General features: G+C 34.2%; 2 protein-coding genes across 2 annotated transcripts; one reads left to right on the plus strand and one right to left on the minus strand.

The window, feature by feature from the left end:
* Positions 1 to 615: 615 nt before the first annotated feature.
* LOC140795049 (probable monogalactosyldiacylglycerol synthase 3, chloroplastic) lies at positions 616 to 2,876 on the minus strand. The gene is made up of 7 exons (XM_073147409.1): positions 2,740 to 2,876; positions 2,403 to 2,564; positions 2,173 to 2,314; positions 1,618 to 1,834; positions 1,463 to 1,533; positions 1,189 to 1,263; positions 616 to 783 (listed from the first exon to the last, which is right to left on the minus strand). Exons 1-7 carry the CDS (start codon positions 2,859 to 2,861, stop codon positions 616 to 618), a joined length of 957 nt encoding a protein of 318 aa, XP_073003510.1. The 5' UTR covers positions 2,862 to 2,876.
* A 2,018-nt stretch (positions 2,877 to 4,894) lies between these two features.
* On the plus strand, positions 4,895 to 5,953 carry LOC140795807 (triphosphate tunnel metalloenzyme 3). The gene has a single exon (XM_073148595.1). The coding sequence runs from the start codon at positions 5,182 to 5,184 to the stop codon at positions 5,803 to 5,805; it is 624 nt and encodes a 207-aa protein (XP_073004696.1). The 5' UTR covers positions 4,895 to 5,181; the 3' UTR covers positions 5,806 to 5,953.
* The last annotated feature ends 7,050 nt before the right edge of the window (positions 5,954 to 13,003 follow it).

Here is a 13,003-nt window from a genome sequence, read left to right on the forward strand (position 1 = left end):
AAACCCCAATAAAAATTAAAAAATCTATAACAAAACTAAAATGCTAACTCGATCAGCGATTTATTTGATTAAATTACAAATCCAAGTTTAGAATGTCAGATATTGCCAGTGCATATTGGTGCAAAACATTTGGTTATTCCTTTTGTGGACTGGAGTTCTAGTGACGCAAGTCCAAGAACTTCAATTAAACTTTCTTTCTTATCACGATTGAGAATTAAAACCATTTCAATAAATATCCTATTACACTAGGCAACCAAGAAATTTATATCAGTGTCCACTTCAATAATGTAAACTATCTGGATAAGATGAAAACATAGATAAGTATATATATTTGTTGGTTCTCACTTCTTACTAAGAATGATACAGAGAAGCAATGGACTATTTGTGACTATCTATTTCTATCTCACAAGGGGCTAGAATTCTGGCTAACCCACTTCATCAAGGACTACGTACAATTCAGACGCTAGTAGATGTGTTGGGTATTACAAGAGAGAGTTTAAAATCAATGCCAAATCCTTGTTCATTTGTAGTGAAATTTTGTGTTTCTTCAACAGTTATAGTATTAGAGTTGAAGGGTTGCTTGACTGACCTCGCCATGGAAGCAGTATATGAATGTCAAACACGGCACTGGGTTGGGCTTAGTTTCAGTGCATTTTGAGAGAATTTTCTAAGCTCTTCTTTGCTTGAGTTGAACCAGCAAGCCATAAAGTTGGATGTCTTCTTTGGGTCTTTAGAGAAAACGCCGGCTCCATTGTCGACCACATAAGATACATTCTCGACTTCCTGCAAGGACTAACTACTTTTAAGGGATTGAGATTTTTTTTGAAGGAACATTCTAACATATATATATATATATATATATATATATATATATATATCGGATAACATTATAGTATTTGATAGCTAATCTAATCATTTTAAATATATTTTTATAATATAAGTTCAGTTTCAAAAGTAACTAGTTAAATTTAACAGACTGAATATTATTTTTGAAAGAGCTCAATACTTTTAGTTGTAATTGTAACATTTTAGAAAATATTATAGTGGCAATTGTCATATTTAAAAAAATGACTAAGTTAGAGTGCATTACTGGAGTTCTTTTTATTGTTTGGATATCCATAATCTACACTAATTGATCACCTTTATCATGGAGCAAGATTCAAATGTATGTAGCAACTTAGAACTAACTTGTCCAGGGGTGAAGTCATTGAGAATCATAGGAAGTCCCCTTATCGAAGCCTCAGCAATTGTACTTGGCCCAGCCTAAAGCAACAAAAAGAAAAAAAGAAAAAAAGAAAAAAAAAGAATCCAATTAGAAAATAGTATCTGAAGGGATTAATTACATATTCACCAATGAACTATGATTTTGTATCATATTTCACCTCTGAAAATGGGAATGATAATATAATTTCTATGCTTATAGAAATGTGTGAAGTGTTTCATTTTGGATAGTATGATGTACCTTTGTTGTGATGCAATCACAAGCCCCTATCCATTTCTCCATCTCATTCTCAATACCTCTTATTTGCGATGAATGACCATGATCACTGAATTGCAAAATATATGCATAATTCAGACAAAATAAGTTCTCATCTAAAAATTATGGTACCTTGTCGAGGACCTTCCATTTGATCTTCTGCAAAGACGATCGTAGCGTATGATTATGACCACATATGATCACAATCTGTCCAATGATTTTGTTGAGCTCTCTATCATAGAGTGCTTCATCAAGGGCCTTTGCAGTCTTCTTTACTGGACCCATTCCTTCACCACCTCCCATCAGAAGAACTGCAGGCAAATGAGGATCCATCTCAAGTTCCTCTCTTAGATCTTCCTGTAAAGTGCATCAAAGATTAAATTATCATTCAAATATATCAACTGGTTTAGCTTGAGGGTTTAGGATTTTATATATGAGAATGAAAGAAGAGAAAGAGAAAGTTTCAATGTCAGTATTCATATATTTTTTGTCCCCATATTTCTTAATTTTCACTCTTGTTGATATGTTTTTCTTCACCCATCTCTCAAGAAGTTAGTGTGTACGTCTCCAGTGTAATCTAGAGAGACTTAGATTCATAAAAGATGTATGTGTAGTTATTGTTCCACTGAATTACTTGCTTCCACATCAAATTTCCTACACTGGAGCATTAAATAGTGAAGTGAGAGAGGCAAGGCCTTGACAAGAACCGCGTGGCAAAATGATGGCCTGCTAGGCAACCCGAAGACATGAATTTGAGAATGTCCTAGGCCCTCAAGAAGAGCTCTTTTCGCCACCTTCTCGGAAGGGCAATAACATCTAGTAACACCATTGTGGAACCTGAACCAATTCAGAATGATTCAATCTTCATACATATAAATGTAGTAATAGTACTAGTAGTATTTTGTAAATGAGAAATTGAAGTTACCATGTAGGATTGCAGGTATTTAGATCAGCATTGACAGTAACAAAAGGCACTCTTTGCTGAAGGCTCTGCCATTTGAGCACCCATAGAGGTATGTGCTGCATGAGGGGATGCACACTTATGATGATATCTGGCTTATACTTCATTAATCCAACCACCACTTTCCTATGAATCATAAGCATCAATTAGATAAGTAGATAGTTTAAATTTTTTGAAAAATTTGTCCTCTATAACGTAATACTTTCTTTCTCCTTTACAAAATTGCAATAGTCTTCACTATCTTAGTATTTCATCAATCTAATTACATGCCATGGCATTTAATAGTAAGAAGATACCACACTTGGCATAGATGGCAGCAAGGGCAGTGAGATAGAGGCAATGGGACCAATGAGGCGAAGTGCCATGGAATGCCACCATCCATAGCTGCACATGCTTCACCATGAACTTGTATGATCTCTCCATATCATTCAGCGGCCATCCACCGTACTCTTTTCCCAAATCCTTCACGAACACCTAAAAGATTAAAACTTTAAGATTACGCGGACAAAAATTAGCGCAAATAGTTCCAAAGACTGAGCAAAACCAGAGGAAAACCGAGGAAAGGCAACCGAATTTCGGAAAGAAAAGAAGCCAGAAACGCGAAAGAAGGCATCTTTATGGGTTTCGGAGATCCACGAACCTGGTACTTGTCGCCGAACTCGAGGCGGAAGGCGTCGCGAACGGCGATGGCGGAGGCAGGGTGGCCGCTGCCGGTGTCGCTCACGAGGACGAGCACGTTCTTGCGACGGCGGCCGGTGCAACCGAGAGTCGCCGCGAGGCCGTCGGTGTGGGAGCAGCAATGCCGGGGGTCATAGTAGCAGCCTTTTTCCCCGCCGCCCCGGAACACTGCCTCCCTTACCGACCTCCTCCGCGGCAGTGGCACCACTGACATCACCATAAGTATAGAGATGCGGGAGTTTGTGCGTAGATTTGAAGTAGAGGAGGTGGATGGATATATCAATTGTCTCAGATTGGAGAGGTGGCCATTAAATTCGCATCGAGATGGAACCTTCGGGTTTAAAGATTTGCTCCCGCCACAGCGAGGTGCGGATCGTTGTTGTGGTGCTCCGCAAGAGCAACGAGTTTGTGTAAATAAAATATAAAAAAAAGAAGCTATTTTTGATCCTAGCTTGACTCGTTTAATTTCAATTTGACCCTAATTTCTAGCTTCTTTTGAGTCGAACTGAGCTTAACCCTAATGAGCTGCTTGATCAAATTGATCATATTCAAGCATGTCTTTTTTAGTGTAAAATTGATTCACGAAAACTAAAGGAATGGACCACTCCCTTTTTATTTAATGAATTTGATCATTTGAAACCAGCGGTGCATCCAAAAAGGACTTGGAATAAAGTGTTTGAGTTCTTTCTTTTACATAATTCCACAACTTTAGTTATGCTACAAACTCATCTATCAAAGACTAACGCCTCTTATTCTGTAGACAGGCTGGGGCGACTGGATTGATATAAGTGTGTCAAATTATGGTATCATTCTGGCTTGGAGATCTTCTCTTGTGTATCTATCTTCCTCCATATTGGAATTGGTAAAATTTTCTTATTCAAAGACCCTTGGATTTGCATAGGTAATTTCAATTCCATAGTTAAGCTTATAATGTTAAAAGATGCTATGCCTCCCGTTCCTTTTGTTTTGAATTATTCTGGCTTGAGTATCCTGCTGTGAAGGAAATTATTTTTGAGGTGTTGTCGTATTCGTCTCTTTCTTCTGCCTTACTTAATTTACTAATTCTATTTACTAAGATCGTCTATGAGTAGGTTTCCTCTTGGGACCGCAATAGAACTTGGCTTTGCCTGCCCCAAACCTAGATCACAATAATATATCCTTAAGACATAATTCTTGTTTCTTAATTTGCGTACTTATTTCTACACCTACTCTAATCTAGTTGACAAATTTTATATATATAAAGTTTGGCTCAAAATTAATTCCAAGTGTAACTTAATAGAAGTGAAATCAAAATTCATTATGTTTATATCCAAGAGCCAGCTTTGTTTATTTATTTTGTTAAGAAAATAAAAGAACAAACCACCTAACAAGTTGCGTATGGCTAGACAAGATGATATCACATCATTTTAAATATATAGATCTCCTTTATTGTTTTCCATATACACCCTCATGAACTTCTCTTTAAATATATAAATCCGCTGAACTAAGAATTATTTTATCATATAGACTATTGAATTAAAAATATTTATGTGGATATTTCTTATAAACTTAGGATATTTATATGGATATAAACAAAATTTAAAGTGTGCACGTAGAAACAGTGATAATTTATGAGGCTCTATGTAATTAACCCTAAAGTATTAAGAGATTGTTTGTCAATGTAGCAGTATTATTATTATTTAAATGATAACTATATTTTAAACATTATTATTATTATTATTATTTGAACGGCGATATTCTTCTTTTTGGGACCACTTCATAAAGACACCTTTAATCTATTATTCCGATCCCTCGAGGGAAAATAAACACAGTCGGGAACTATCATGCTTCGGAGGAAGCCCACCAAGATCGAGGTGAAGGCGGAGGACCGCGAAGAGCTCGAAGAACTACTCCGCCTGCGCTCCTCCTCCTCCTCCTCCAAACCCCACCCCAATCCCAATTCCAATCCCAATCCTAACCCTAACTCTAATCCCCTCCACAAGCTCCTCCTCGACCCCCTTGACCCGACCTCCAAATCCCACCGCATCGGCCTCCAACCCTAACCCTAACCCTAACCCTAACACCGATGGAAGTCGAGATCAAGCTCCGGCTCCCCGACGCCGTCGCCCACCAGCTCCTCTCCGACGCCCTCGCCCCCTACCACCTCCGCACCCACCTCCAGGAGAACCTCTTCTTCGACGGCCCCGCCGGGGAGCTCTCCGCCGCATTCGCCGCCCTCCGCCTCCGCTTCTACGACGGTGACTCCCGCTGCGTCCTCTCCCTCAAGGCCCGCCCCCGCCTCACCGCCGGCATCAGCCGTGTCGAGGAGGAGGAGGAGGAGGTCGACCCCTCTCTGGCCCGCGCCTGCGTCGCCGAGCCGTGGCGGCTCGTCGCCATGGCGAAGGGGTCGTCGCAGATCATGAAGAGAGTCATCCAGGAGTTCGGATTGGGGGAAAAGGAGGAATCTTTGGTTTGCCTTGGGGGGTTTAGGAATGTTAGGGCTGTGTACGGGTGGCAAGAAGGGTTGATACTGGAGCTTGATGAGACGCAGTTTGACTTCGGAACGAGCTATGAGGTGGAGTGCGAGACGGCGGAGCCGGAGAAGACCAAGGAATTGCTCGAGAGCTTCTTGAAGGAGATCGGAGTGCCCTACTCTTACTCTGAGACCAACAAATTTGCGGCTTTCAAGTCTGGAAAGTTGCTGCCTTGAGTTAATCTTTTCTGGACTACTACTTATTTGATCGAATCTATATGTAATGGCTATAAATTTTATTTTGACGAATCTTTGGAGATATTGTTATGCTTCTGATAATGGTTTATTGGTAGAAAGTTATGATAACCATTGGATTGGTGTTTAACATCTTGCATAATGTTCTTATTGTTTACTAAATAACTAAACAGTTTGTGATAGGCTGATAGCAATATGGGTGTTGAAGCATTTCTTTTGCTGATAGATAAATTGGATGCAATTAGAATGATGCGGATTAGGCTGTTAGTGCATTTGGGTTGTGCTGATAAGCATATCATGAAATCAAGATTGTTTCTCGAGTTATTAGTCAATGTGATAGAAAAGTAATTTTAGAAAGACAGGGATAATTGAAAATATGTACTACGTAGGGCTTCTAGTAGCTATGCTCATTTTTATTTATTTATTTATGTTTCTCATCTTGGGTAGGTCTGTCTTTTGATGGGTTTTTAGATGCCGTATGATTCATACATGAGTATTTATTCATGAATTAGATCTTCATTTAATATATTTTATAATTAAATACCTATTTATTTATATTTTGCTCAAATCTTGTATAAATTAAGTCACGTCACAAGTAATGTATGAAATCTTATTATAAGCGATGGGATGCGAATAAAATTATGTGTACTTTTTAGATAAGATTTTTGTTATAATAAATATACTTATTCACATTTTAGTAATTAAACACAAATTTTTATTTAAACTTATTTAAGGTAATTATTATATTTTATAATTAAATAATTGAATGTGAGTAAAAGTATGAAGTTACCTAATTTACATTTAAGTTCTCATATTTTTACAAAACTTTATACAGGAACCAAACGAAATAATTGTTGGCCATGGCAAATTAGCAATATGAGTAAGATAGAAAGAGGCTCTTACCTTGAAGAAACTTCTGTACAATGGCATGAATACTTCACTTGAACTAATACTTATATGGTTGTGAAGAGTTATTTTAGTTTAATTACTTTGTTAGTGTTTGTTCCCCTTTCTCTTCTCTTTTAGCCTCGTCAAGAAATCGAGTGACCAACAATCTCGTATGCCAGTCCGGGAAGCTTCTCTTTGCGAAGTTCCTCCGATTTTTACCATTCGTAGGCTCTCATCTCTCTTGGAAGAGGCCACACTAAGTGGCCTCTTCCCATCGACTTTCAAGGGTGAATCCAACAACTAATATCGCCATCTCTTCTCCTTGTTCGAATGTGGATTTTGACAACCTCCATGACTACTGGCCATAGAGAGGATGTCTCATTGCCCCCAGCCACCCTAGTCGGCCAATCCTTAGGTTGTGCGCACTCCTCTCGGCCTCTCCGTTTGTTTGGTTTAGTTCCTCAGCCATCTCCCCCAGCATCTCACTAGTTTGCTCCTTTGGTCGTCAAGCCCCTTTTTTTTATCCTAATGTACCTCTATGGCCTCACCTCTAGTATGGGGTGCTTCATGCCTCCTTCCCCTTGTGGGTGCTAGTAGGCGTGCTGGTCTCGACTGGCTGGGCTAGTGTTCGCCAACAACCACCTTTTTTTCTCTCTGGGTATGGCCCAACTCATGTTGATCAGTTGGTTGGGTTGCAGCCCAACCTAGGTTGTTAGTGGTTTGAGCTGTGGCCGAGCTCAAGTGGCTATCTTTTAGGTACTTTAATGAGTTTGTATTGTAATTTTTGGATTAGTTATAGCCCAGTCTATTGCTTTGGACCTTAGGTTGACCCAAATAGATTAGTTGTTCTTTAATTTATTTTAATGTACTTTAGTAGTTTTATTTAATTATTCATGTCAACTTGATTCTTAAATATTAATCATATTTAGATGTGGTTTTGTTAGTTATAATATTTGTTATAAACCAATATTAAATGAGGCTGTGGTGTGAGAATCTCTTTACTAATCACTCCTAACGAGGGATTAGTTCTAATTGATAATCATTTTTAAAAATACTCAATGGAGCAAATTAATTGAATGTTGTCTATTTTATTAAATTTTAAATCGATAATAATTAGTGGAATTATAAATTTGAAGTTATTTGGATTAATTACTTTTAATAAGACATCAGATTATTATTATTGTTATACAAACTCTATCTGCTAATAAATGTAAGAATTCCTAAATGGACCTACCTAAACTTGTAACAATTGTCCGTGGATTATTTAATTAATTAGTTTAGGTAGGCTTGTGTTTATGGTTATTACTTCATTATCAAAGCAGATTCAATGCGAGGGTGATATTGAAGCTAGTTAACTAAGAAACGATTTAAAGCAAGTGGCTCCTCCATGGTCTAGAAGGAATGTAATATTGAAGTGATATTTTATTTTATGGTCTCATTACGTTCATATCATGCATAAATATTTATTTATTAATCAGCATAATAATGTTATTTTACTACTTCATATTTATGCATGAATTGTTGGGTGCATTCATAGGGTATGATAACTTTGATGTACATGTCGTATAATTAATAATATTTATCATGCATATACAAATATTTATTTATTAATCAGCATAATAATGTTATTTTACTACTTCATATTTATGCATGAATTGTTGGGTGCATTCATAGGGTATGATAACTTTGATGTACATGTCGTATAATTAATAATATTGATCACTGCACCATTTGCACATATTACTATGTAGTTAAGTCCTGTCTCGACAGTGCCTGTTTACTCGCGCAGCCTAGGATCATGAGGCATAGTGTATATATTACATATATTTATTGGCCAAAGTCAAGGCCGAGGTTGTGAGGTTTGGATATGCTAGAGGCACTGCGTGAGTCGTTTGAGCAAGCGTAGTACTTCCAAGTATGGAGGCTAGACATTGGATGATCTTAAACTATGATTTAGAGGTAGGGGTCATAAATTTAGCACTACCTATGACACATAGGTTAGGTTGAGTTATGGCTTGTGTGTTCCGCACATGTGGTGCGATGATTGTGAGCGAAAGACTCGGGTAGGTAGCATCGATATGCGATGTTGATTATGTGATGGACTTACGACTGAGACTTTTAGTCTGCGTGACCAATATGTTTGAGTTTCTTGTTGTTTATATTATTGGTAGAAATATTGAGTCTTTATCTTATGTATTATATAGAAATATTGACTATCATGTTATATAAAAATCACGTAAGTTTTACTCACATGAGGGGATATGTATTTAGTGGCAGGTGTTTCAATATACTTAGATTTATGTGTACTAATAATTAAAAGAAAATTTAAACTTGTAAAGCCTCAACATTGGATACAATAATTATTAAATCATTCATTTGTCTCCTTCTCTTGTACCATTATCTTTAGTAAGTGCTTTAGTGGATCATTTGTTTTTGACCCTCTAATTCATAGCATCTTTACATGCAAAACTTCATGATAGAGTCATAGGTGATGAATCTCTCTATATAATGAAAGACACTGAAAATATGCAGCTCATGTCATTTTGTACTCTTCTTTTTATCTTGACATTGTATTGATTATTTTTTATACAGGATTTGCAAGATGAGTAACAAAAGAAGGGAGGAAAAATAATATTGACGGCTCCTCCTCCCCTGAAATTGCTAGAGCCGATATATATATATATATATATATATATCTTGCTATGTTAGCTTCTTATGATAAAAATCTCATAAGGCTTCTTGTTAAATACTAAGAAGTTGCTTACATTTGTTCTGCCGACTATAACCATACTTAATAATAAAATTCACAATTAGATCCTATGTTTAAGATAAATCCCAGTACATCATATAATTGTATCTTCGTTTACTGGCCAACAAGACAAATATTAAGCAAATAATTATTTTAAAGGAGTCATTGATATCATTAACTAAAACTTGCACCAGTGAGTTGGGATAGGCCATTTTCCCAAATATCATATACTGAGTTTGTTGGCCAGTCGATCCGGAGATTTATTCTCTCTCTTTATTCCATAAAACATTTAAAATTAATTTAATAATAACTCAAATTATAATTTTACTACTATACTAGACAGCATCTAAATACTATTAAAGTTCCAATCAAGAATACTTTTATGTATTTAGTTTAAAATATTATTAATTATTAATATAAATTTACTATTTTTTATTACTTCAATATTAACTTTATGTCACATCTAATTTAATTATTATTCATTATATTAATAGAGTTAAAAATTAAAAAAAAAATTTTAAATTAGATTTATTTTACAAATAAATGAACACAGAGAAAAAATAAAAGGAGCAAAATGACTAACTGCCATAACGGAGAGTACTTGTAGAAATTTTGAGAAGAAAACTTAGCACCACCTAGGTCCACCGGCTCAATGAAAAATCCATCAATATTAAAAGTATAGATAATCTAAATTAAATAATAAATATATTTATTTTTTGTTATTTAAAATAGACAAGTGTAAGAATATCCTTCAGACCTCAATTATCTTTCAAATATAAACATCAAACAATGAAACACATCAAATATAAAATAATTAAAAAATTACATCAAAATATTGTATTCATTCATTCTTGTGTCTATGTGATAACCGTTCAATCAACATATTCTAAAACTCAAAATAATTTTTTCTATCTTGGATCTTCCTATGTCAAGCGATGTTCCATACCAATATACGATATGTAGTTATTACTTTTTACAAAATTGATAATTTAATTTACTACCACCATTTTTTTTGCATAAATAAGTTATTGCGCTCTTTTACTCCATTAACAATGCGAATGAATATACTCCTCCTACATCGAACTTTATAGGAAAGGTATTCTCCTCGTATGTAGGTATTTAAAACTATGAAACAACTAATATAACTGTCAAAAGGAAAAAACTAAACTACATTCCTACAACATATAATCTAGCTTAATAAATTCTAGTCTACATTCATTTAATTGCAGTTTGTCAACTCATTAGGAAACTCGACGACATGAGACAAAGGAGGTGGTTGACACTTCAACCTGCTGATTTTGCTGCTCATATATTGCATCCGTCGTTAATGTCACTAACTCATCTATCATTGTTGTCACTGCCATCAATACGAATCTTAGATCTGGAGTAAGATAGGCTGTTACACATATTATAGAGGAGTTATGCTGCTTTGATTGCTCTATTATCATAATTTATATCCATGAGAGATATTTAAATGAGTAATGAGATGTGAAAAATAACTCCTCGAGATAGATATGCGTATTTCAATAAGAGTAGAATGTTACAATTTGTTTGAACTAAGAATTCAACGTGGACAAATAATGTGCAGTTTGAAGGTGCAGGTGTTACTTTATTTTCTCCCACGATTGATCGTCATATAGCATCTACATTTTCTTTGCTTGTTTTGGTTAGATACGATTAATTGTTTAAAAATTTCTTCCTTTTATGCTAGTTCATGCTTTTAAATAAATTTCAGGGTTACATTCAACATATCGAGCAAGTAAAACAAATGATGTTTCTGAATTAGACATAACAAGTATCTAGGTTTGTATTTATATTACATTGTTATTTTGAAAGTCTAATTTTTCACCTTTTATATTAGATTACAACATTTATGGAGAATAAATTAATAAAAAAATTGGTTTTAATTTCATAATGTTTGATCGATTCTTAAGAGTTAAGAATGCTAAGAAGTGGACTATACTTTAAAAGTCAAGCTTTTTTTAAAAGATCATAGTTGAGCTTCATAAATTGCATCGATATTAACATGAAAAGGGAAAACTTTTATTTCATGGGTGAGATTAATCTCCCATAAATAATTCATCAAGTCTCCATAATAGAAAAAAGAAGAAAAAAACGAAGATGAGATCAATAGAATTTATTTTCAAAGATATTTGTAAAGATGTAGGCAAAATTTGTAAGAATATAAAAGAACATAATAATTATATTAACAAAATAAAATTAACTTCATAAACATAATATCTTAGTACATGACAAACTAAACTAACATTTCATTAACTAATTAAATATAATTTTATATAACAAAATTGACTGTTTAAATGACACATAAAAGTATATCACACTCCACTCCATAGCAAGTACTTGAGAAAAAACTATTAAGATTATCTAAGATTGGTATCTTGTAGAAATTCAAAAAATAAATCATTTAAAATGCATATATTTGATGTCATTGAATAAGATCATAATAATTATTACATATCTTTATTAGCAATTAGATAAAACAAAATAATTTAAAACAAAGATGCCTAATAATCTTTAATTCAATTTTATGTAATAAATAAATTATTATCGAAAATATTATACAAACTCATCTATACAATCTTCTATTTTTAGTGATAATTCGAAGAGTGAAACAATATGAGAACTTGGTGTGAATTGTATTCCCAAAATAAATAGTATTTCTAAAAAATATGTTGAGTATGATCCATTCATGTTTATACTCACCAATTCATCCATATGATTTAGATAAGTTGTTTATGCATTGTTGCATATCTCTTGTTTACTTGTATTACCTCTTGAACAATTTGTTCATACTTTTAGAATAATATTATTGTTATAAAATATGTTTCACTATAATAGAATTTGATCGTCTCATTTCGAGGGCACAACTAAAATTATCAGGCTTATTATGGCTTGTGACTTTAATGAATAATCTCTTCACAAGAGAGAGTAGCTTAAATAGAAGATTGAACATCTAATTATAAATTTTCTTAGATTCATGAAAATAAAATCATATCTTTCGATTATCATATTTATATTCAACTATTTAAAAGACTAATCAAAGATATCTATCTAATGCTTTTAAGCCTTTCTATTAACTCATTTTTTTTTATCTTTCTTTCACCAAATTATCTCAAATATTTCAGATTAATTAAGTTCACGGTGTAATGTTTTCTTTTATTTATAACAATATTATCAAATTAATTATAATGATGAAACTTTATGTTACATAAAATGAAGCTAATGAAATCAATTATTATTGAGAAATGGGTAAGCTTAGTGAAGCTAGTACATCCAATCAAGTGTGGCTTCTCTCAATTTTTTGATTGATTTATTTTATTTCTGTTAGAGATAATCTATAGATTCAAAAGTAAATTATAAGATTAACTAAAATAAATAAAATTAGAAGTATATAAAATGGCACAATTTTTTCTTGATACACATAAACCCATAGTTATCATAACCAGATCGGACATTGATCCGGTCAAAGGTCAGTTCACTGGGTTATTGGTCCAACTAGTGGTTCACCCGAAGAAATCAATG

This window comes from Typha latifolia, chromosome 9 (assembly GCF_019914945.1).
Source record: "Typha latifolia isolate L0001 chromosome 9, TyphaL0001v2, whole genome shotgun sequence".
Lineage (NCBI taxonomy): Eukaryota > Viridiplantae > Streptophyta > Magnoliopsida > Poales > Typhaceae > Typha > Typha latifolia.